General features: G+C 29.3%; 4 protein-coding genes across 8 annotated transcripts; 2 read left to right on the top strand and 2 right to left on the bottom strand.

Annotated features, from left to right (window-relative positions):
• Positions 1-264: 264 nt before the first annotated feature.
• On the bottom strand, positions 265-9465 carry LOC100745233 (E3 ubiquitin-protein ligase COP1). 2 transcript variants are annotated; one of them, XM_003484795.4, is made up of 8 exons: positions 9322-9465; positions 8839-8954; positions 3726-3889; positions 3454-3628; positions 3051-3375; positions 2728-2996; positions 2468-2646; positions 265-2391 (listed from the first exon to the last, which is right to left on the bottom strand). In XM_003484795.4, the coding sequence occupies exons 1-8, from the start codon at positions 9403-9405 to the stop codon at positions 2165-2167; spliced, it is 1539 nt and encodes a 512-aa protein (XP_003484843.1). In that variant the 5' UTR covers positions 9406-9465; the 3' UTR covers positions 265-2164. The 2 variants fall into 2 exon arrangements, with proteins under 2 accessions (XP_003484843.1, XP_012239809.1); XM_012384386.3 differs by lacking the exons at positions 265-2391; positions 2468-2646; positions 2728-2996; ... (1 more) ...; positions 3454-3628; positions 3726-3889 and adding an exon at positions 5805-8285 and having other exon boundaries at positions 9322-9448.
• Positions 9466-11822: 2357 nt separating this feature from the next.
• On the top strand, positions 11823-13893 carry LOC100745354 (F-box/LRR-repeat protein 7). 2 transcript variants are annotated; one of them, XM_012385105.3, is made up of 4 exons: positions 11823-11936; positions 12023-12144; positions 12483-12955; positions 13043-13893. In XM_012385105.3, exons 3-4 carry the CDS (start codon positions 12496-12498, stop codon positions 13810-13812), a joined length of 1230 nt encoding a protein of 409 aa, XP_012240528.1. In that variant the 5' UTR covers positions 11823-11936; positions 12023-12144; positions 12483-12495; the 3' UTR covers positions 13813-13893. The 2 variants fall into 2 exon arrangements, with proteins under 2 accessions (XP_012240528.1, XP_003484844.1); XM_003484796.4 differs by having other exon boundaries at positions 12483-13893.
• A 409-nt stretch (positions 13894-14302) lies between these two features.
• LOC100745684 (rhomboid-related protein 4) lies at positions 14303-15966 on the top strand. Its single transcript, XM_003484799.4, has 2 exons — positions 14303-15063; positions 15152-15966. Exons 1-2 carry the CDS (start codon positions 14941-14943, stop codon positions 15770-15772), a joined length of 744 nt encoding a protein of 247 aa, XP_003484847.1. The 5' UTR covers positions 14303-14940; the 3' UTR covers positions 15773-15966.
• A 411-nt stretch (positions 15967-16377) lies between these two features.
• LOC100745476 (anaphase-promoting complex subunit 1) lies at positions 16378-24545 on the bottom strand. Of its 3 annotated transcripts, none has more exons than XM_033319916.1 (21): positions 24205-24545; positions 23907-24050; positions 23515-23832; positions 23369-23439; positions 23176-23288; positions 22831-23097; positions 22352-22745; positions 22074-22263; positions 21589-21994; positions 20536-21519; positions 20215-20465; positions 20061-20132; positions 19300-19390; positions 19024-19228; positions 18640-18960; positions 18330-18558; positions 18039-18244; positions 17626-17965; positions 16802-17450; positions 16609-16737; positions 16378-16534 (listed from the first exon to the last, which is right to left on the bottom strand). In XM_033319916.1, exons 1-21 carry the CDS (start codon positions 24226-24228, stop codon positions 16449-16451), a joined length of 5490 nt encoding a protein of 1829 aa, XP_033175807.1. In that variant the 5' UTR covers positions 24229-24545; the 3' UTR covers positions 16378-16448. The 3 variants fall into 3 exon arrangements, with proteins under 3 accessions (XP_033175807.1, XP_012240112.1, XP_012240116.1); XM_012384689.3 differs by having other exon boundaries at positions 19300-19803; positions 19874-20132; XM_012384693.3 differs by lacking the exons at positions 23176-23288; positions 23369-23439; positions 23515-23832; positions 23907-24050; positions 24205-24545 and having other exon boundaries at positions 19300-19803; positions 19874-20132; positions 22352-22431; positions 22514-22745; positions 22831-22972.
• Between the last annotated feature and the right edge of the window lie 428 nt (positions 24546-24973).

Raw genomic sequence — 24973 nt, forward strand, 5'->3', positions numbered from 1 at the left:
GGAGGCAGTTTACCTCCGCCACCACCACTTCTCGATACTTCGGACCCGTCGTCGTATGCTGCTGCTGCCGCAGTTGCAGCTGCTGCGGCAGCGCCCCTTCCCTCTCCACAGCAGCAGCCTCCATCTTGTACATGAATATATTTATAACAAATTAATTTGTTATTGTAAGATATCGTTCCTATCACTAAAATTATTGCGGTCGCAGAAAATTGTTTTCGATCATATAGGTTTGTACTATCTTTAGTAAAAGGGCAGAGCGCTTTATAAGTTAATGTTTAGTACGCAATTTTATAATATGGTTATATAAATATGTACATTAAAAAATATGCGTGATGCATCTTAATTAATTATTTAGAAAAAACAGGATTTTAATTAAAAAATGATAATTAAATAATGCCAGTTTTATTAAATCGTATATCAGTATAAATAATGAACATATAATACCATTCAGTTATTTCTGGAAAAATATTTTGTGTTCATTCTGTAAATTGCTGATTTTTCACTTTGGTATTTTATATTTTCTCTTTATGTAATAATAACTGGAAAATTACATAAAGAACATATGGTGTATTCACGAAATAAAATAATCAGTACATATGTCCTTTTAAACTGTTCAAGGGGATGAGCAGCAGAAACTGTACATAAGAAAATTGCAATGGTCAAAGCGTTAACATAAATTTTACATGTACATAAAATTAGAAGTACGACTTTTCATACAATAAGTCATATTGTATTTTATTATATTAAGTTCAAATAGTTATTAACACCCTTACAAATTACGTGTAACAGTTTACACGATATTGATCAAAATTATGTATTTTAAATGCAACACAAATAAAGTATAAATTGCCCAAAATTTAATATACCTCCCATAGATATATCTCTATTATATTAAGCTATACTTTGTACAAATTTAGTATATTGTATTCTATTCTATACGACGTCGTACAATCAGACTTTTTTGATATTGTTAAATCTTTCCTATTCCTTTATTGATAGTCACTGACACTGTCTTTAATTGTTTCAGTAAATGTAACACACCTTATATAATGAGAATAAAGCGAGCTGTACAAAAGAAGATTCACCATATTTGTACTAGGTATTGCTGTACTGTAAAGATATAATTCTGTACACAAATACAATGACTACGAATTTTATAAATGGCATGTGATTCGATTTTCTTATACAACGTTATTCACTTAAGTTGGAACCCGCGTTCGCGAGAACATATGAGAATGGCAACATTATATATATACACACTTACTATTACAATCAAATATTGTTCGCCACCTATGAGCTGTTGTTAGAAGTATAATTAGGCGAGAGACAATGTGGTTTGGTAATCGCCGAAGGATTTCAAATTTGGCGTTACAATAAGGAGAAGACGATCGCTGTCTGATTTTTAATTGTTCTGCTGTCGAATATAAGAATAAAGTGAGTGATTAAGATACAACAAAACACGGAATTCATATTTAGACTGAGTATTTAAAAAAAATAGAAATCAATTAAACTTTCGCAGCAATGCCTGAATTGGAAGTTATTTATGTTAGATGAAACTGATGGCAGATGAATACAATTTTAAGTAAAAAAATTACATTTCAGTTAAATTTCAGGTGAGCATAATGAGAAATATCAGCATACCAAAAAAAAAAAAAAATTGATTACATGTGGGACTAAAGCGAATACGCTTGCTTGCTTCGAAGTTTTCGGGGACGCGTAGAGACATGAAATCGTCAGACAAAAATGCGACACTTGCTTTCTCAGCGACCGTCTTTATTGTAATGTCAAATTTGAAGTACTTCTAGCAACAGCTTGTAGATTGCGTGCGATATTTGACTGTAGTAGTAAACGTATATGTTACACTGTTACCATTCTCATATGTTCTCACGAACGCGGGTTCCAAGATAAGTGGATAACTCTGTACATTCCGATGCATGTACTTAATTCGTTGTATCGACTTTAGTCATTTTGTATAAATGTCAGAATGTCAAACGGGAGGTAAGCGTGGATAAAATATATGTATATATATAATATTGTGTATATGTGTATGTATATATAGAACAAAGTTATATATACATATATATACATGCGTGTATACATATATGTATACGTATATATAAAAATAGATAAACTTGCATTATACAACTTAAAATAGTTGTAAATTTTAACACAATGCCTGCAAAAACTGGATCAGCGTGCGGGTCGGACGACCTGCCATTCCAGCTGGTACATATGGTAACTTATCAGGTCCAGGGCCCATTACTCCTGCAATATCTAAATGCATCCATGGTGTATTGTTCGAGATAAATTCATGTAGGAAAGCAGCGGCTGTACATGAACCACCACCTTTCGTTCTCGCAACATTTCTTATATCAGCTGATTTAACTTTTTCTGCAATTGATACCATATTATTCGATATATTACTCTTCAAAGTTAAAGATATTGATTAATTGAATTATTTTCTTACTTGTCATTTCATCTGTGAAATGCTGCCAAAGTGGAAATCTCCATACTCTATCACCAGTAAGAGTGCCTGCATTTCTTAGTTTTTCAAACAGTGAACTATTGTTTGTGAAAACTCCAGTTGCTGCTCCTCCTAAAGCAATTCTCATCGCACCAGTTAGTGTTGCAAGATCCAAGATAAAACTGCATATGAAAAGTATTTAATAAGAATATCTATACTACTGTATCAGTTGTTATATATTTCCTACTTGATGCAACAGTTACCTTGGATTAAATTCTTGAGCATAACAAAGTGCATCCGCAAGAATAAGTCTGCCTTCCGCATCGGTGTTATCTACGATAATACTCTTCCCGTTCATTGCAACTACAACATCTCCTGGTTTAGTTGCAGTCCCAGATGGCAAATTTTCAGTAAGTGGTATCAAGCCAATAAGATTCAATTTTAATTTAAGTTCAGCAGCAGCTCGAATAGCAGCTACTACACATGCAGCACCAGTCATATCAGCACGCATTTCGTCCATATCAGCTGGAGGCTAAAGTTATATAATATTATTTACATTAAATGTATTAATTTACAATTACTTTACCTTAAGACTGATACCGCCAGCATCGAAAGTAACACCTTTTCCAACAAACGCAATTGGTTGGGAATTATCATCAGCACCTTTGTAGCAAATTTCAACAAACTTCGGTGGCTCACAACTACCGTGAGATACGCTAAGGAAAGAACCCATCTTTTTCTGTTCTGCCCATTCTTTATTATGAACTTTTACGGTAATTCCTAATTTAGTGAGAAGTGTCTGTACTTCTTCCGAAAATATTGTAGGTGTCATTAAATTGGCTGGTGTATCCGCTAAATGGCGTGCCCAATTTTGAGCCTGAGCTTTAATACTCCCAATACGCCACTGTTCCCTTAAAAAAATAATTTTCTTTACACTACCATAATATAAATAAATATACAAAAAGAAAAAGAAAGAATGTATTACTTACTCTCCTTCTTGACCATATAATGAAACTTTTGGAAGAATTTTCTGTTTTTCCTTATTTTTTGAGCCTTGATAGAACCATGTTGATAATGTAGCTCCTTCTGCTGCAGCCTCAGCATCTCCTAATGTTTCTAGATGTATGTCTTTTATTTCAACCGCATCCAATGCACGACATCCAGCTAATGTAGCATTATAACATTATTATTAAAGTATAATGAAAAGGATGTTCCTATTACTCTATGTAAACACATTGATTTTTATATAAAGAATATTTACCGGCTGCAGCTATACGTATGTTTTCTTTTCCCTCATGTATTTCTTCAAGCTGATTAATGCCAAGATTCTTTTTTCCAAGACCAACAACTGCAATTCCAACGTAATCCTTCTCATCCAAACCCCAAAATATTCTAGCATGACCTTTGGGAATTTTTGGACCTGCTCTGAAGTGGTACAAGTATTGAAATATTATTTAAAATTATTTATCCAATAAAATATATATTATTAAGACAAGAGGGGGAATGTATATATGAAATTAAAAAAATTTTTGAAGGACATACTGAGACACAAGTTCATGAATTTATTTCTTACAATAATTCTAGGCATCTTGGACATCTATTAGCACATGCTAGAGCATCTGCAATTTTAAAATACAATCTGAAAATATACTATTCTTTACATATATGTATATATATATATACATATATATATATATACATGTGTGTGTGTGTGTGTGCGTATATATATATATATATATATATATATATATATCCTAGAACATAGTCCTTTAAAATTATTCTAATGTCTCTAATAATCGTTCTAATTATTAATTGGATTAAAATTACAATTATTTTTCACGATATTATAACTATGTATTAACTCACAACTATATTCTCTGATCTATGGTGGAGACAATTGATTTGCACTCATAATACATTAATGGTAGGCATGACAATCATTTCCAATGTGTTTTGATATTAATAAGAATTTACAACAGTAAAGAATTATCTTCGAATATAATGTAGTACAGTGTAACACTATGTTCTTATTACCAAAATTTGATTCTTCATTTATGTATATATACAGATTTAAGTATGTAGATTTTCCATGGGGTTTCATATTTGTAACATCGTTTGCTTAAATATTATTATGTAGATTGTAAAGAAACTATTAAAAATTGACACATTGATATTTAGAAATATGAGCCATGTTATAGATTTACTTAAAACATACTATTCAGAGCTAAGTAAAATAACATTTAATAGAAAATAAATTTTTCTTCTTTCTTCAATAGAATTATTACATCAAATAATTGGTATTATTTTTGGTAGAAGTTATCATTAATTGTAACTATGTACAATTTATTTATTTCTAAAATAATGAACATGCCTTTATAATTAAAAAATATTAACAATCTACTACTTTTCATCATAAATTCTGTCTTTCCTTAGCTCTGATACTAATATATAAAAACAGTGATTGTAACACTGATAGTAGGAACTTAATGCAATTCAAGCACATTTACTACTTCCTTACTGATGTGATGTTCTTGGCACACATTAAATTGAATTGAACAGATAGTATTAACATTGTTTGTGATATCAACTTATACATTTCTACTGTTCTGAATTTAATAATCTATTAGGCTACTTTGGCAAGATTTATTATAAGAATCTCACTGCATGTGATCAAAATTACATTTTTATGTGACAATTATTATAAGCGATTTAAAATATTTTTTCTTTTTACATATCATTACAAGTCACAAAAATATTTTCCACATCGTAAATTGTTTAGAATAATGAAATTTTATATTTTATTTAACATTCATAAATCATATTTATCAAGCTAAAAAAATCTATATTAAATATTAGATAACTTATAAGATTTAATTATAAACAAATATTATTACTATATAAGATTAATTATGGCCAAAAACAAAAAATGAAAAAATACGGTTAATAATAATATAATGGTAATGAAATTCATCTAATAAAAATGTTTTATTACACTAGAATTGTGCTAATAATTACTGTGCAAATACATTAATTTAAGGAAATATAAAACATAACTAAATTATATAATGTTTTAGAAGGCCATTTTCTATAATAAAAATTATTAGATGCACGCGTATATCATTAATACATTTATATGAACTATTTAATATTAAAATTCAGTCTATTGTTAAAATATATATCTAAACTGCAAAACAATTAAATAAGTGTAATACAAGTGACAGTACCCATATGTTTAATAAAAATATAATGAGAGAAAAGTATTTGTGCTGCTTGATATTCAGAGTATTACTTTCTCAAATAAGTCAGTCTCTAGCAATTTCTATATGTAGAAGTTTTCTCGATTTTGCTTACAACAAATTACTATAACATTTAGAATAAATTTCCACTTCTCGTTGTTATTTGTGTCTGAGCACTTAATCGAATAAATTTCAAAATATATATATATTTGCTAAAGATCATAGAACTCATAATTAATTTTAAATTAGTTCTAATATTTTAATAGTCCCTTGAGAATTTGCAGCTACCACAACATTGGACATTTGTTTCCAACAAACTGCAGACACAAATTCATTCAGATCTTCTTCTCTTCTTTCTTGTATTTCTAATATACTTCGAACAGCATCAAATTTATATGAGAACAATTGTTTGGAAAGTCCTTTGTAGTACACATAAAGTGCATTATTTTCTGACCCACATGCTACATAATCACCGTCGGTAGTAAGACCTATAAAATTCTTCTCGTTTACATGTCCGACGAATGAACGTAGACAATGTGGATTATTGATATTCCACATTTTTAATTGTGAATCCGTGCTTGCTGATACTATTTCTTCTTTGTTAATGAATTTAACATATGAAACAGCTTTGCGGTGGCCTTTAAAAATACAGAGTGCTTCCTTCATATTACGTAAATCATAATAATGGACACAATGGTCTGCAGATCCAAATGCCAAGTGACATGAACTACGTGGGTTAAATTTTACACAACACACATTAGCTTTTGCTTCTAAAGAAGCCACGGAATGATCATTGTTCAAAGACCATAACTTCACTCTAGCATCATCTGACCCTGATGCTATAAGTTTAGTATCTACATCATTAAAATCAACAGACCAACATCTCTTTTCATGTTCTTGAAATGTTTTTGTTCTCTGACAAGTTGCAGCATCCCATACTGTTACAATTCCTTCATAATCAGATGATGCTAGCATTCCTTTATGAAAGGAATTCCATGAAACACATGATATTTTGGAGCTAGATACCATTTCAACACAGGGGTAATGTATATCTACAGTGTCTCTTATTACAGCACTATAATCAAATACTTTTATACGTTTTGTAACTCCAGCTATAGCAAAAAATTCATTATCTTTATCAAATTCAATGCTTGAAACAATAGTGGAATTATTAAAAATATCTGACGAATAATTCAAAGTCGCTAATGGACGTAATGCTTTATATCTAGAGAATTTAACAAGGTTTTCTCTAAAAACATCAAGTCCTGAACTAGTACCTTGCCATGAATCACTTTGACTGTGAGATTTATGCCCAAGGAGTAGTTCCTTAGCACGAGAATCGAAATAGCATTGAACAAAATCATCAAAATGAGCATGCATCCTCTTTCTACGTACAGCTAAAGTAGATCCTACTGCATAATCATTTTGTTTTTTACTTCCTGTAGGATTAATAAAGGTTTCGCTTCCAACAACACTTGCTTTTTCATTTGGTTTTACCATGTTTGAATCAATTATATCTATAAGACCAATCATTTCTTTTCTTATAGCTGATACCTGTGCAGTATCATTCTCACTGGATTTTTTCAAATCTTCTACTTTAGGACATTTATTTTGAACATCTCTTAGAATATTCTCAACTTCTTCCATATCCTTCTTAATTAATGCTATCTCTTTTTGTAACTGATTCTTTTGTTCTTCTTTTTGCTGCAATAGATGCTTCAAAAATTCATGTAACAATTTATTTTGTGCTGTACATGTTTCTGCTTCCAGTAAATGTTTTCTTTGTGTTAGTACTTCTAGCATTACATTTACATCTGGTAATGTTAGATTAGCACTTTCTGCAGCTATAATATCTCTTAAACCATCATGTGGTGGTACAGGTAAATCTGTACCTACTACTCTGTGTCTACCATCAGCTGCATAAGAAGATCCTAATTCAGCAAGGCCCTTAATTCTAGTTTTATATTTTGATATCAATTCATGTAATAGAAAGTTTGGAAAAATATCTTGTTGAGTTAACGCATAGCTACACTTTGGACAACGGCCATTGGCTTCCAAAGACTTTATTATACAACGATAACAAAATGTATGACCACAACGTGTGATATGAGCTTCATCAATTACTTCAAGACAAATAGGACATAGATAATCATTATTTTTATCTTCAAGTGTACCACTAATTCTATGAAGAACATTTGCTGAGTGATTCTGTTTACTCATTCTACCACTACATTCACCTACACCTCCGCTGCTTCCAGGAATATCATTTCCCAAATTACTATCATTGATAGCTGACATCTTTTTCCTCAATTGAATAATATTTCTTAGAATACATTTAATTATTTTCAGATACATCTGGTAATTTTAATCTGCTTTTTTAAATCTCATACTTTTTAAAGTTTTGTATGAGCTCTTCCAATAGATGATTTTACTTGATTAATAACCGATCTATAGAAATAATTGCTTTACAAATAATATACTGTTAAAATTTTTTATATAACAAAATATGTGTCTGGTAACTCCTTCTGTGCAGCGAGTTTTGCTTCATATCATGCGTACAATATCGTCTCTCAGTCTAGTCTCTCCTGAAACAATGAAAATAATGCCAGTGAGCTCATAAGACATAAATTTCATTTAAATTCAATTTTGTTAAAAGAAAATACTTTATGTAAACTTTTCAAAAGAACAAAGGAAAAGCAATTCTGAATATTATATATAAAAGCTCAGGCAGCATTATGACAATTGTTTCAGGCTGGAACTATGAATAAAAGATTTAATATTCATTAATGTTAATCCATATGATATGCAAAACAAAACTATAGAAATAATAATATGTAAAACTATACTTTGCATGGTCACTTATCATAAATCAATGTCATTTACTATTTACATTTGATTTATCATGAATTGATAAAAGTACTTGCTTGATTTGAAGGAAAGCGGTTCAATCTTAGGTATACGGTACTTATACCTGAATTATGGACACACATCTATGATCTGGTTTCACATATTATATGAAAAAAAAATATGTTTAGTAAAAAGAATATTAACACAGATTTTTACATAAATATGTGATACAAAAAGATCTGATTACGGTACAAAATATGTTACAGATCGTTAATAAAATTTTCAACTTACAACAAAATATGTTTTTGCAGTTTTCCATTAACTAGTTCATCATATTTAGCCGCTGTGGGAGTCAATGAAACGTTGTTTTCATCTTCTGCTTCGTATAGACCGAGCACCAATCCTTTCTGTTGGAAATTTAGATATCAGAAATTAAGTATCGAAGTATAGAAACCTTAGAATACGACACAGTACATATATCGAATCATAGCCTCACAAAACAAATTCATTCGTTCTCCTCTCGGAAAGTTTTCTTTCGATAAGAAAAGAAAAAAGCGAAAGGAGAAAATTTATAATACATTTTTCAATAAAACTATTAATAACTTGTATATCTCAATCAAGTATTTCTCCCACTTCTCCTTCTACGATGTTGAATACCAAACTAAAAATTCCTCGTTTCGGCAATTTCTTCGTAAAATAGACATATATTACTTATCTAATGAAATAATAGCAACGAATACTATTCGATTAAGGAATAAATAACATTATAATTACCTTCATGTTCGAAATGCAAGATAAGAAACGTAACTGCGAATTTCCGTATTGTAGACCCTTACCCCTGATAAGAGACAATGCCATAATTTGTTCAAGAGAGCACTTAGGTGTGATATATATACGTATGACTATATATATATATATATATATATATATATATCTGTGTGTACATATGCGAATGTGTGTGTACGCATGAACGTGTACACACTGTGCTAGAAAGATACGATATCTATATAGATATCTTGGTCACTTATGTTATAGATTCGCGACTCTAATGCCCTCGTGTAGCATTCTCGTGTGGCGACACCAACTTCCGTTTAGTCATCTCACCTAAAAGTTTGCTCCGCTAAAAGATAAAATAGCCAAGCGATTTCTGTTTCCAAGAAACAATCTGCAATTCTATTGCATAGCAAAATGTTTTTTTCTTCTTCTTTTTGAGCTATCGAACAATTAATGTTAAATTAGATATTTTGTATAATTTAATTATCAGATATATATCCTTAATTTTATTCAAGTTCATATTTTTACTAACTAAAAAAATGAGGATTTATTTCATGTACTAAATATTATGAGTATTTTATTTCGGATATTTATATATTTTTGCATATTATGTGCATTATACGATTTTTTGCATTTTTAAAGTTATATTATTAAACATTTGTAATAAACATTTGCATATAAGTCGCTTAAATTGACCGTATATACATTTATTTAAATTATTAAATCCCGCGTAGATTTACAAAATAAGCTTTCTACTTATAGTGTAATGCAAATTACTAACTATATATATATATATATATACTAACTATATATATATATATATATATATATATATATATATATATAATTGAAGACAAGATGTAATAAGTATTATTGAACTATTAGGACAAACAACTTCTTGTTATTCAGTAGATAAAGTCTTGCAATCAGCACTATTATTTAAAACAAATATATTACATTATCTTTACTCATTTTTTATATAACAAAAATTTCCAAGGACTACAAACAAATAAATATTTTAAATACATTCAAATGAGTTCAAATGATTCAGTGGATTTGGAAAATTATTTCTTCCAACTTTATATTTATTTTTCTATAAATACTCCGTCTTTAGCGGATATTTCCGCTATTTCTATAAGCTATAAGCTATAAGCTTATAACATAAAAGCTATAAGCTTTTATGTTATTTTTTAAAAAACTTTCTACTACTTCCAATAGTTTGGTGTGTGTTTTATCAAATACATTCATTTTACATTTTGAATTAATAATATAAATCAAAATGTTTTTTGTAATGATTTTAATAAAGAATTAAATAAATCAAACCAATTGATAGAATTTACTTCTATATATTGAAATCTTTTTTTGTGTTCATAACTTGTTCCACATTCCAAATATTTTCTCATATTTATTTAATGCTTTTGCTTTAGTAGTAACAAATTATGCAAAATTATGCCTTCAAAGATTGATAAGTAGAGTTTAAACACATATTATGTTTAAAACTGGTTATTGTCGCATAGGAATTCAAATTTGAAACTAATACCAAGTACATATATATTACATATAGCTTTGAATATGGTAATACATTCATAAAGATAAAGTTTGTTAAACGAGGCTATGTTTAATCTAAGAAAATCTAACTGAAAACTGCAATAAAAATTTATTTATTAAATTATTCAGAATCTGATGAATTATAATTTGCAAAAAATAATACAACAATTTTGTTCGCGTTTCATTAAATACGTTAATCTATATAAGACATGGTATCTACGTTGTTCATTTTTTATACATTACATTTTTATAAATAATGAATCAGTCTGAAGGAAAAGCAGCTGGTAACTTTTCTTGCTCCTAATTCTTTAATCTTTCGCTAATCTTCTAAACTTCTTTTTTTGACTTCATCTTCAAAGTTACTTTTGTTCTTTACGGTCTTTGACATAACTACATTAGCTGAAGTATTAGCCATTTTGATAAAATGGTTATAGTTAAATTAATTTTAACTTTATAACAAACAATTATTGAAAGTAACCTATACGTACAATAAAATTATGTAATTTATAGTATGTACTATATTTAAAGCATGGTCGTACACATGTCGCACAGGCATGTATGATGTATATACAGTATACAATCGTGTATAAAATTATAAATGTTCAAGGCGGATTTACAAAATTGAATTGCGAAATTAAACCTATTAAACCTACGATGATTATGTGATGTTTTCTTTCAATACAATTTTGTAATTATATTGCGTACATATTTTATAAAAATTGTAATATACATTTCATATACAATTATAAGAAATTAACTTAATGGTACAATTTCACATTTATAATGGTACATATTTTGTACATTCTTACTTTATTTTATATTGTGATTTGTTTAAAAGAAGTGAAGTATAGAAATGTAAAGGAAAGTACAAATTATTGTAAACTGCAAATAATAAAAATTTATATTGAATTTTCACTGTATAAAAAAATGTTTAATATCATAAAATTGATTGATGAAAATAACCCTAAGAAGATCTATTTAAAAAGTGGGGATTTATCGACAATATTGGGGCCTTATAAATAAGCATATATTGAAATTAACATTTTAGCTGCGATTTGTAATTCTGAGTATGTAATTAAGTAATTTTAAAGTTCAGGTATTAATTAATATTTCAAAAAATATTAATATGTTGTAATTTTATTATATGAAATAGCTACGATCTCCAGCTGGTTCAAGAATTGGAATATAAGATCAAAATGGAGGCAGTGCCAAATAGATCGATATTGTTCCGCAATGTTACGTATTGTTGCTAATTTTTCTATTTGTCGCACAATAGTAAGTAAATATTTTTTTTAATTTGCTCAGCCCTAAATTATGATATTTAATTTACTTAATAAGCTAATTAATTGGCTATCCATATACCCGCGAAATTTAAGTCCCAATGCTATATATAAAGCTATTTTTTTTCATTTCTAAAACTTATTTTCATTTTTTACCAATGTATTTTTTCTGAAGTCTTATTTAGAAGTGTAAATATTATTAAAATATATATAGAATATAGATTCAAAAATAATATTAAAATAACAAAACATAAAGAAATTATGATATAATTTTAATTAACTTCTTTGATCTCTATACAGTTTGAAGAAACGTTTTTATTTCTTTTAATTCAGAATAGAGCATGGAATGGATGGATCATGTCCACTTCTCCTTCCATCCTTTGGGGAAAAGGACAGCTCTGAAAGAGAAACTCCATATTCATCCCAAAAGGTTGGTCTATACAGACCAACATCAGATGCAATTGACCTAGGATATCATACATTAGATAACAATGTTTGCCGTTCTACGTCTTCATCAGCAGTTATATCAGTTCCAATTAGACAACAAATTTTATTACAACAGAAGTGCATTTATGTCGTGGATTTGTGTCAACTGGATGATACTTTATTATTAAAAATATTTAGTTGGCTTGGTACCAGAGATCTATGCTCTGTTGCTCAAACTTGCAGGCGTCTTTGGGAAATAGCATGGCATCCATCTCTTTGGAAAGAAGTAGAAATACGTTATCCCCAAAATGCAACAGCTGCTTTGAATGCCTTAACCAGACGAGGATGCCACACTTATATCCGTCGTCTGATGCTCGAAGGTGCTGTTGGCTTAGCTGGGATTTTTGCCCAATTATCATTTTTAAGTTTAACTTCATTAGTTTTACGACATTCCCGACGTGTTACAGACACAAATGTGACAGCTATCTTAGATAATTGCATACATCTAAAGGAATTGGACTTAACAGGATGTGTCAGCGTAACAAGAGCGTGTAGTCGAATAACAACGTTACAGTTACAATCATTAGATCTCAGTGATTGTCATGGTATTGAAGATTCTGGCTTGGTATTGACACTGTCTCGCATGCCACATCTTGTTTGTTTATATTTACGACGATGTGTGCGTATAACTGATGCCAGTCTTATAGCGATTGCTTCCTACTGTTGCAATTTGCGTCAATTATCTGTCTCTGATTGCGTAAAAATCACAGATTATGGAGTACGCGAATTGGCAGCACGTCTCGGTCCATCTTTACGTTACTTTTCAGTGGGAAAATGTGATCGCGTGTCAGACGCTGGTCTGTTGGTTGTTGCTAGACACTGTTACAAATTGAGGTATTTAAATGCCCGTGGCTGTGAAGCACTTAGTGATAGTGCTACGTTAGCTTTGGCACGTGGATGTCCGCGTTTAAGAGCGCTTGATATAGGGAAATGTGATATTGGTGATGCAACTCTTGAAGCCCTTTCTACTGGATGTCCAAATTTGAAAAAATTATCTTTATGTGGTTGTGAGCGTGTCACAGATGCTGGATTAGAAGCATTAGCATATTACGTACGAGGATTGAGGCAGCTCAATATTGGCGAATGCCCGAGGGTTACATGGGTTGGATACCGAGCAGTAAAACGTTATTGCCGTAGATGCATCATAGAACACACAAATCCTGGTTTTTCAAGCTGATTGAGTCTTCTAAACCATTCTTTATTAATCTTATTTACAACCTATTTATTAACCATACTTATCTTAGTACTTATTTAGATACTAATTTGTAAAAAAAGCGGCTGACCAGCTATATATATATATAAATATATATATACACACACACATATATATATATATTATGTTTCACGTGTTTATATATTATATATATATATATGTATGCATTAGGCATATATATTATGCGGTTTGTAATATGCGAAAACAAATTTTTTGCTATTTATTGATTTTATAACTTAATACACGGAAATTAATAGCAAAGTTTCATGTAATTTGTATATTTATTTTATAAATAAAAGCCTTTTAAACAAATTTTACAAAATTGAGAAAAATATGCTGATGTTCCATAATTTTTTCATCAAAAGTAATTTTAAACGGATGCTGAAGTAATATAATTTGGAAGGTTGAATCATCATATTTATGCATACTATTGTAAATTTATATGTAAATAAAACAACATGTTAGAGGAAAGCATGTAATGTAATACGAGATACAAGCAGAAATGAATAGGAAAATTGCCGATGCTTATGACACTGTAAATGATATATTTTACACGTTGGATTCGGATTGAAACCTCTCCATCAACGAAGTTTGGAATAATTATGATTCACAGAATTCTGATTACAAAGAGCTGTTGCTAATTCAAAACCAGAAAGTTCATCATAAAGATCATACAACTGACGTAAAGTTCACAATTAGAAAAAACAAGAAAGCTTCTTGGTTATCCTCTTATCTTCACAATTTATTTATTCGTGAAATTTACAAATTTTTCCAGTTGGTGCTGAATAATGTTGAATAAGCTAAATTTCTTGACGGCCTAACGTAATAAACGTTTGTCAAAGTGCTGTATTTGATTTTAATAAAATCATTGCACTATAGTGATAACAACAAATTATAATTGGTAATTATGAAGCATAAATGTTACGTGATACAGTAGAAATATTTTATACGGTAAAATTTTTATCAATTTGCTTTTATGTGTTGTAACCTATGTGAAACATAACCTATATAAAAAACAACAAATTGTTTTGAGCTTTATGATCCAAGTTATAAACGAAAGAACATTTCACATTCGTAAATTAATACAACGTCATGAGACCTATTCAAAGGAGACAACAGGGTTTACAATACGGCATTTATTTGCTATGTATGCAAGCTCTAAACTATGGTATTGATAAAATTCCACCAGCTACTTTAATTACAATTATCGCACAGGTGAATAAATAATAATGTAATCTCTACATGAATGAAGTTGATAAATCAAAGTAATTATTATTTTATACAAAAAGTAATCATTTTACAGGTTTTACTATATGTTGGTTTGATAAAAGTTCCATGGAATGCAGAGGAAGTATGCATATCAGCAATAAAAGTATTTAAATACCATGATTGGAATTCTTTCTTAATATCAAACTTTGAACATGGTTCAGATATGCACTTGTATTATAATATGGTATCTTTGATCTTGAAAGGTTCATATTTAGAACCTATGTATGGAACAATAAATTTTGTCATGCTATTAGCTATTCTTTCGTTTGGATGCAGTACTATGTATGCAGGATTAGGCTATGCTTTAATGCAGTTAACAGGGGATTATGGATATTATACACAATGTGCTATTGGTTTCTCTGCTATTTTATTTGCATTAAAAGTAATTGTAGTTTGTGAAGAGTATGATAGAATTCAGGATGTTGGAGGATTTAGAGTTTCCAGTAAAATTGCTGTTTGGGTTGAACTAATTTTAATTCATCTGTTAGTTCCACAATCTTCATTTATAGGACATCTTGGGGGTATTTTAGTTGGTTGTTTATATTGTTATACTTTTATTGGTGAAATAGTTGATAACATGATATATGGCATAACTGGTACTCCTATTATACATGAAGAACAATTTTATAGAAGACGTAGTTCATTATTCAGGTAAATTGAAACTATTATAAATTTCAAATGACAAGAGATATTAAATTATTATTACCAAGAACTCCAATGTTTATCTTAAAAAAATTCACCTAAAAGATTGTATAACTGGATATTGATTGACTGATACAACTTAAGTACCAAACAGCACATGCTTCCAACTTATACAAATCGTTGAATATATATATATATTTATGGATGTTAAAACAGAATATTTTCTTTAATTGTATAAGTTTTCTTTTCAATCTAATGTCTGTTCAATAGTTTCTCCAAGCCGTAATTAAAAGAATATTAAAATTATTTACAAATTATATATATACATATACACATATAAAAAATTGTCAAGCTATATTTTAAATTGTTTAATATTGTAAATAATATTTATTACAATAGATAGAATAATAAATTAATTTTCTGTTAATTATATTGTTATCTTATTAACACTTTGTTTATACGAATTTGGATTGTATATATTTTTATGCATTTTATAATACATGAGAAAGAATTACATATGCAACAAAATTTAGTTCATGTATAACAGGTTATAAAAATTATCAGTCTACAATCTCCGTATATCTTTTCAATATATATATAATGAATTATAAACATAAGTTAATTTAATGATCAATTTTTTTTCCAAATATTTTATACAAAACTTGTATCAATTATTCACAGTAACACAATTAGCTGGATTTTAATATTTTATGTAATTTGTACCATGTTACATTAGGTATTTTAGATTTTGCTTCTGTGTTTAATAATGATGCCACTAAAAATATATTGAGGTTAATCATAACAAATATAAATCAGCATAGAAATATATCAGTAAACAGGTAAACTTACAGATTGTCTGGTAATCCATTTTATATGGAATGTCATAAAATACGAAATATGTGCACATTCTTTGCAATAATGGTATATTTTCCTCAATGTTTCCACTTGTTAAATAAGACTTTATATGAGGTGTTAATTCTACAAAAAAATTGTTAAATATTGAAAAAATATACATTTAATATTAAAAACATATAGTACTTACCACGTTCCCAGCTATCCATAATATATGAAATGTTTTGTTTAATTGCAAGTATACTTTCTGTACCAAGCACAGGATTTTTGCTTTCTATGTAAGACTTTTTTAACATTTGAGATGAAACAAGTTTTATTTGCCATATGGAGAAGCTGTTTGGTTCTTTTTCAATAATTTCCATACTTTTTATTAAATTCACCCATAAAGGAAGGAGACTCACTTTATCTTTTATTACACATTCATACACAATTATAGCAAATGTGTGTAGAAACTGTTTTTCGAACTCTGTCATTTCGGAATGTTGTCCGTCATATTTACAGAAAGAATTTGCATCTTTTGAACAAGATAACGTTTCTACAATTTCCATTTTTTCATTAGAAGAATCTGATTGCTCATTCCAACTACCACTTATTCTTTCAGATGTGTTGCTCAAGCTTTGTGATAGGTACCCAGAACTATTTTTAGCTGAACTACCACAAGATTGCATCTTGAAGCTAATCTCAGTTTTAGTTTTATTTTGTTTGGGCCATTGTAAAAAACATTTTACTATATTTAAAATAGTTTTATCATTTGTAAAAGAAGTTACACATTCAGGACGAGCAGCCCACGCGATAACATTTTCTGTTGTTAAAGTTTGAGCAATTAAACTTCTAAAACCCTGAAACATATTTAGAAAAAAGATAATATTAAATGTTAATATGTTTATATACTTATATTTATGTACTATATGATGTAATCCAGAAGCCATCCTAAGTTGAGAAGCAAGAATTACAATAAATAATAAAGTAATGGTAATACTTTTAATTTGATATGAAGGACCAAAAGATAATTACATGAGGATCCTCTATATATGGTAAACAACCAGCTCTCTGTTTAACATCTAACGTTTCACACTTTTTGAGCATATTCTCAAGTTGTTGCCAGTTATGATCTTTTACAAAAATGATTTCCCAATATCGATCGTCTTTTAGTTCAATTTTTTTAATAGTACACAATTGTGGCAGTAAGCATGGTGCTTGAAGTATTAAATCTTGTCCATCGCCATCTTTTTCAGATTCGAATGTTAAATGCACTGTTGCATAGCAGTACTGACCACTATCAATATCTCTAGGTAAAATTACACGTGGTTCAGCAGCCAATACATATAAATGTCGTAGAGCTTGTAAATGATACCTAATAATTAGTAAGAATAATTATTAAGGTAAGAAGTCAATTTTGATAAATAAGCTATTATTCTATTATTAACCTGTTATCATTACTATGTGTTGGGAATTTTGGAAAAAGGGAAATTATAAGAGCAGCTACTGCACTAGGACTATTAGAAAGAGTATATTTCCCTCCTCCAAGAAAAAGTAGACCAAGAGCCATATGTGTTGCTAAATGAGATCCATATGTAACAACGTTACTTGCAGGGCCCACACGAGTTCTTATGTGTCGACATATTCTCATAATCTATGCAATTTAGTATAAATAAGTTAACAAACACAAAAACATTACATAATTCATTAATGACTAATAATTCACGTATTAAATTTACCTCTAAGTTCCCTGTTCCAGCCATTACAACAGCAGCAGAAAGTAGGGTAACATTTAAACAAGTTTCAATGGTTGATTTTCCTGCTAGTTCGGCAATAGTTTTATGTGATAATGCCGTAAACATCTGAGCATAATTATATAAAGTTTTAAAAGCATTTCTATTGGCAGTCCCTGCAAATTTTAAACCCAAAGCCATACAGGCACCCGCAATTATATTGCAGTAAGCTTGGCTGTATTTTAATTAACATTAATTAGTATAAGGAAGATATTACGTTAATCTTATTAAATACAAGTATATTCTATATACTAACTTCATGGTTTCCAAATCTACATTCTGCCCTATTTCAGAAGTTGGTTTTTGTAATCTGTATTTATAAACAATGTTAGGAACGTGACTAGAAACCCAGGATTTGGTTGGTTCAATTTCATTCCAAAGAATAAGTGATTTTGCTAATATTCTTAATAGTAAGAAATCAGGTCGTACAAAATCTAATAAATATTGAGTATCAGGCGCTTGCATCCACTCTGCTACTGCTTTATTTCCTGTATCGAAATACATAAGACCTAGAGCTATAGTTGCTCCAGGACTTGTCACATCAATATTTATGGAATCACCTTCTCGTATTTGATAACTGAAATTATAAGAAAAAAGAAAAATATAAAATGTTTTACAAAATTAAATACAAAATGTTTACCTAGGTGATTTATATTTGTCTTTTTGTGCTCCTGTAAAAGGTCTAACATGTCCTCCAACCATGTAATAATGTAAAGTGTCTGGTATATTAGCTAAATCTGGCCCTCCTCCACATCCTAATACTACCAAACCTAATGCAAGACCTGCTGCTAAAGAATAAGATTCTCGATCTATACAGTTTTTCATTTCAGGTCCTGGAGGTCTGCCTTTAAATAATTTAATTAATTTGGTAAAGTCATATACAACTACATGTTATAATTTTATATTGAATAGTTACCAATCTCTGATAATAAAGCATGTGAAATATGCCTATGAGCAGTTCCTTGGTACACTAAACCAACTCCCATCAATGCAGCAACCTGAACATTCTGTGGAACGTTTAATTCAATACTTGTCGGAGGTAACAGAGTTTCCACATGAAGAGATAATAATTTAGTCATAGAAACATTCATTGTACCACGGTGAGTTGCTGACAATCCTAATAGAAGTCCAACATTGGTAGCCTCATGACATTCAACTAAGTACTCATACATGCTATAAGGTGCTAAATTCTTCAAATGACCATTTAGACCAAGTGCCATTAAGAATCCCGAATGTTCAATACCAAATTCGCCCTGTTGTTGCTTATTATATACTATCCATGTAGAATCGATATTAGATGCATCTGGATGAATACGTAGACCTGCAGCTACACCATTATGAAATAATGGCCATAAATTCATATTTGGTGGGACATCTATGTGAGCTAGTTCTACAGTTGTTCCACGAGGAGGTGCTTTTCCTATACATATAAGGACATTTTACGATTGTTAAAAATTTTTAGAAATACGAATGCTATTGTTGGTTCGTACCAGTCAAGCAAAGTCGAGGAATTGGTAACTGCTCTGTAATAATAGGAGTTGAAGTTCTGAGTGTAAACATGCCTCTAGCTACTGGAAGTGCCATCGTTCTTGTGCATAGTGCATGTAAATGTTTCTCCTGTTCTTCTATAAATTCATGGTCACTTACATCTGGCCTCTGAACTATCGCTATCCTTACCGGTTTTGACGAATTTAGAAGTTTTCGAACTTCTGCTATTCTATGATCTTTGTTAAATCTCAACTTTAATACCTATATAACATCATAATTAATATGTGTAACAAGTAATACCTCCCGAATACATTTCGTATTTATAAATATTATCTAAACATACAGCATCATCAAATTCCATCCCATCATCTTGTTCAGGATCTTTAATCGAATAATTTTTTCCTTCATTTTCTAAGTGATTTAATACGGATGATTTTAAATGTTCGCCCAATGCAGATAAATCTTGTCGATCAACTAATTCGTACACTTGCATTGGCCAATTTGATGGAGGACGTTCTCTACACCTGTACATTATATCTTTTAACAGCAATGATACACCAGGAGGTAATGTTTCAAGATCTTTTTTGTTCATGCCTGAGAATAGAATATTTCAACTTTTAATTCATGATTAAAAATAGCGATATTTGAAGTATTAAAAACTTACCTAATTCATGATATAGTAATACTATTCTATCTATCGCAGAACATTCAATATTTTTACATATTTCTTTTTCGAATTTATTTCCGCTTTCTTGAAAATCTATACGACTTCCAACTGGTATTATATGCTTTATAAATCTATCGATTTCTAGCACAATAGGTTTATTTTCATTTGCTATGAGTGCTATTAAATAAATTATATTTTTCGTCTTTAAATTTACTTGACTTAAATAAGGGAATGGCGTCACTTCCATTCCATTTAACAAATTATTTAACGTTTCAAATATGTTTGGTGGTTTTAATGGAATATAATTCGGCATAGCAATCTTCTGCAAATCTGCTTCTTTCATTTGAGACACTGCATTTTTTAAGTAATAGACAGATTGAAAATCAAGAAAATAATGATGAGCATATACATCGAATTTTAAATCCAAGCTTAATTGGTACAATAATTGTGCAAGCAGATGTAAACTTTCTGACATTACACAATTCAGCTTCAATTCTTCATATAAAAGATGTAAAGAAAGAAGGACGAGCGGAAAATACGGAAATAAAATAGACTGCGTATTTATTTTTCCTGTATTGTTTGATTCTATAATATGTGGCACTGATGTTTGAATTATATTAGACGTTTTTTGTAGGCCAAGTATATTTGAAATAAAAATTTTAGAACTTCCATTTTTCATAAAATTCGTCATGTATTTCCAATCATCATTTGAACCAGAATTATTTGTTTTTTGTTTCTTTGATACTACTATAGGACTATTGCGTTCATTGAGTTGATCTTTTTCATTCTTCTGAATTAATTGTAACTTTTCTACTTCATATCCTAATAATGTAAATAAAACTACAAGAAAAAGATACCATTCCTGTTCTGATGAAAAATTTTGAGGTCCAGGAGCATTTCGTGCCCCATACCATTTTACCAATAATTGCATTGCTAAATCTTTTTGTAAAACACTTCTTAACGTTTGTAAACATTTAGTTACTGTAAAAAATGTAGAAAAAAATAATTTGCTATTAAATCAAATATAATTATAAACATATGTATGCTTACCCAGGGGAGAGGTACTAGATGTTGGTAACGTTATTCGAAAATAATTTTTACTCCCGTATTCTAAAGTAATCTTATTTCCGACAGCTTCTTTTAAAACAAGAAAATTATTCTCTATCAAAGAATTCTCTAACAAAATAGGTGGTCTTGCAGAGTTACCACCTACAGGACTTAACAAGTGTAATCCTTCTTCAAATTTAATATCGTGAGAAGCAGCACAGTTTTGTGAAATTAACGAACTTCGTCGTGGAAATGGAGAACCTAATTTATGATTGATATTAGATAAAAAATAGTTATATCCGGTTAAATTTGGAAGTATTCCTGTTACATGTAATTTTCCAATACAAGTCACTCCTGAATATAATACCACTGCATTTGATAGATCCATTATCGCTATTATATGTAAACTCTGAAATATAAAATGGTACGTCTTATATTTTTATTCTAATAACTAAATATTATATTACGAAATGTTAGCAAGTACTGACTGGTATATTAACAGCACCCTTAGCTACAATGTTTGTTACCATGCCGAAAATAATTTGTTGTTGTTTATTTGTTTTCTCAAGCCTTACTAAAGAAAGTTGAGATCTATGTGGAACTAAGTAACATAAATAGTTCTGCCCCACGAAATCTGATGACAAAAAAACCTTTGACGCTCGACTGGACATAACATCCCTTAAAAAAATATTAATGTTTTACTGTTTGAACACACTAGAAAATACGAAAAAAATTTACAAGATTTATATGAAAATATTATATATACTTTGGAATTCCAACATTCTCAGTCCATACATGATCAAGACATATTTCTGGATATAAAGGTTTACTTGGTGAAATAACGTCCTGTAATTGTATGTTACTACAGCTACCAAAAGGACTATTTTGTGTCTGATTTAATACAGAAGCCATTACTGTTTGATGCAACCTTGTATGATGAATGATCGAATTTGCAGGTGCTCCGAGTAAAGGTGAGAAAGCAGAATGGGTAGGAGATTGACAACGTGAAATAGTTGCCATTGGACTCTGAGATCTTGAATGCTGCTGTTGTTGTTGAGATGGTGATGGACCTCCTGAGCATGTAGTAGTATAAGATGTTCGAGAACCAAATGGACTATTTGACATTCCTAATCCTATATTAAATTGCGGATTTGGTACCCCTAAAACGCAGATACGTATATTTTAAATGAAAATTCTAATTTTTCCAAATTAAACGATTTCTCTATGTGATTGTATTGTGTTTACCAAATATACTTAAGTGTCCCTTATTTGTACTTTTATTACAGGAAAGATTACTCCCAATGTTTAAAGGTGAAGCACTTGCAGATTGATTAAACATACTAGGAGTAGTATCACTATTTCCACAAACCATTTGACACTCTTCTGTTGAAGCTTTACGTATTTTATATACAGAATGTAATCCAGTCTTTGTATCATATATCACAGCCAAAGATGGTTCAGAACTAGTAAATACAATTTGTTGATTTGAATCATACATGTATGATATGTTTCCTGTAAATCAAATCATATATTAATTATATTCTTTGACCTAAAGTATTATAGAAAAATTTGTAAAATTTATAATAATACCATGCTTAATAAGTACGGGACAAATTTCATCTAAAGGATGTGTAAGAGAAAATACCACTGGCAAATTTGTGTCATTATGTAGTTGTAATCTATTTCTTTCCAATGATGTATATCTACAAACATTGATCATAATATTATTCATGCATGTTTAGAACTGTTATTATACAAGCATTTTAAAGATCAAAAAATATACCTTGTTTCTGATATGGGAACTTGTGTTTTTTCCAACAGAATTCCATACCTTGTTGACCACACAGCAGATACCTAAATTATAAGATAAAAAATCTATAATGTAATTATAAGTCTTTAATTAAATATCATATTTAATTAATATATTACCTGAAATTGTAAACTAGATACATAATCTTCTCCAAAATTGGTAAATACTTTAAGAGTATATGAATCAATTAAACAAATACATTCTATCGTTTTATCAGAATTATCTTCTTCATCTGTCTCTTTTCCTCTTGCTAAATGATCAGGTATATTAGTATGAAATTTGCACCATAGTGCATGTTTAATGTCTGTTTCACAAGTATATGTTGTTTCTAATATCTTTGCAGTTTGATTGCCCTTTGAATGAATTGCAATTTTGCCTGAACAATATAATTCTTCTTCACCACATGTATCATTTTCACGCACAATCCAAAATTCCTTCTACATGTATATAATTGATGTATTAGAAACTTTAAATATTCATTAATGCGAATAAAACCATTATATATACTTACTGGCAATGTATCTGAAATGTTTACTTCACTAAATTTTTGTAGCAAAATACTTTCTCCTTCAACTGTTTGATTGTTTAATAGTTGTTGATTAGTCACTGATTCAGGATGTCGTAAAATTATTTGTCTTCCACCAGGAATATATTCCTTTGTGTTACAGAGTTAGAATCATAATTTTTCAATATATTAATATATCAGTTTAGATTGAAAAAAATGTTCAATATTAATAGAAAACAATACCTTACACAACTTAATTATATGTTTATTAATTATATTATAACCTAAAAAACATTTGACTTACCACCGGTTCTGAGGCGGCAATCATCTTTTCCTTAGTTTCATCCAGATTTGCAGAATCTAATTATTAAGAATTAGGTAAATAATATGATAGTATTTATTTTAGATTGTTTCTTAGAATTATTTGAAAATATTTGTGCAAATACAATGTTGCTAAACGTTGCGTCACTATGGACGTCGCCATATTCGAATATATATAAGTACATAACTACATAAACTTCATGCTATAATATATTGGATAAATATTTAACATAGAATTATATTTATTTAATAATGTACTTCCTTTATCTAAATGATAGAATCCTTTTGCGCTAATAATAACTAATTTAATCTTTTTATTATAAATTATATAATTATACATTTGATTATAAATTATAATTAAGTTGTTAAAGTAAACAATATAAATATTACAATATTAATTTTACAATACTGATTATTAATTATAATTTATGATAAATAAAATATAGCTTTTAAAATAACTTAATTAATAAGTTAAATTATGCAGAAAATGATAACAATATCCAATAATCATGAAAATAATTATTACAATTATAAAAATGTTCTTATACATAAGTGAGTAAGAAGTAAATAATAAGATCTCAAACAACTAACTGACGTTCAATAATTCTATTATCGTTAGAAAAATATACAAACTCAAATATAAATATTTCTGGTACCTTTATAATAAAATTACTATTAAATATTTTCAAATTTTTAATATTTGCGGTTTTAATATATTGCAATTTTTTTATTGCATATGAAATTGTGGAATT

Source organism: Bombus impatiens, unplaced genomic scaffold (genome assembly GCF_000188095.3).
Source record: "Bombus impatiens unplaced genomic scaffold, BIMP_2.2 scf_0020, whole genome shotgun sequence".
NCBI lineage: Eukaryota > Metazoa > Arthropoda > Insecta > Hymenoptera > Apidae > Bombus > Bombus impatiens.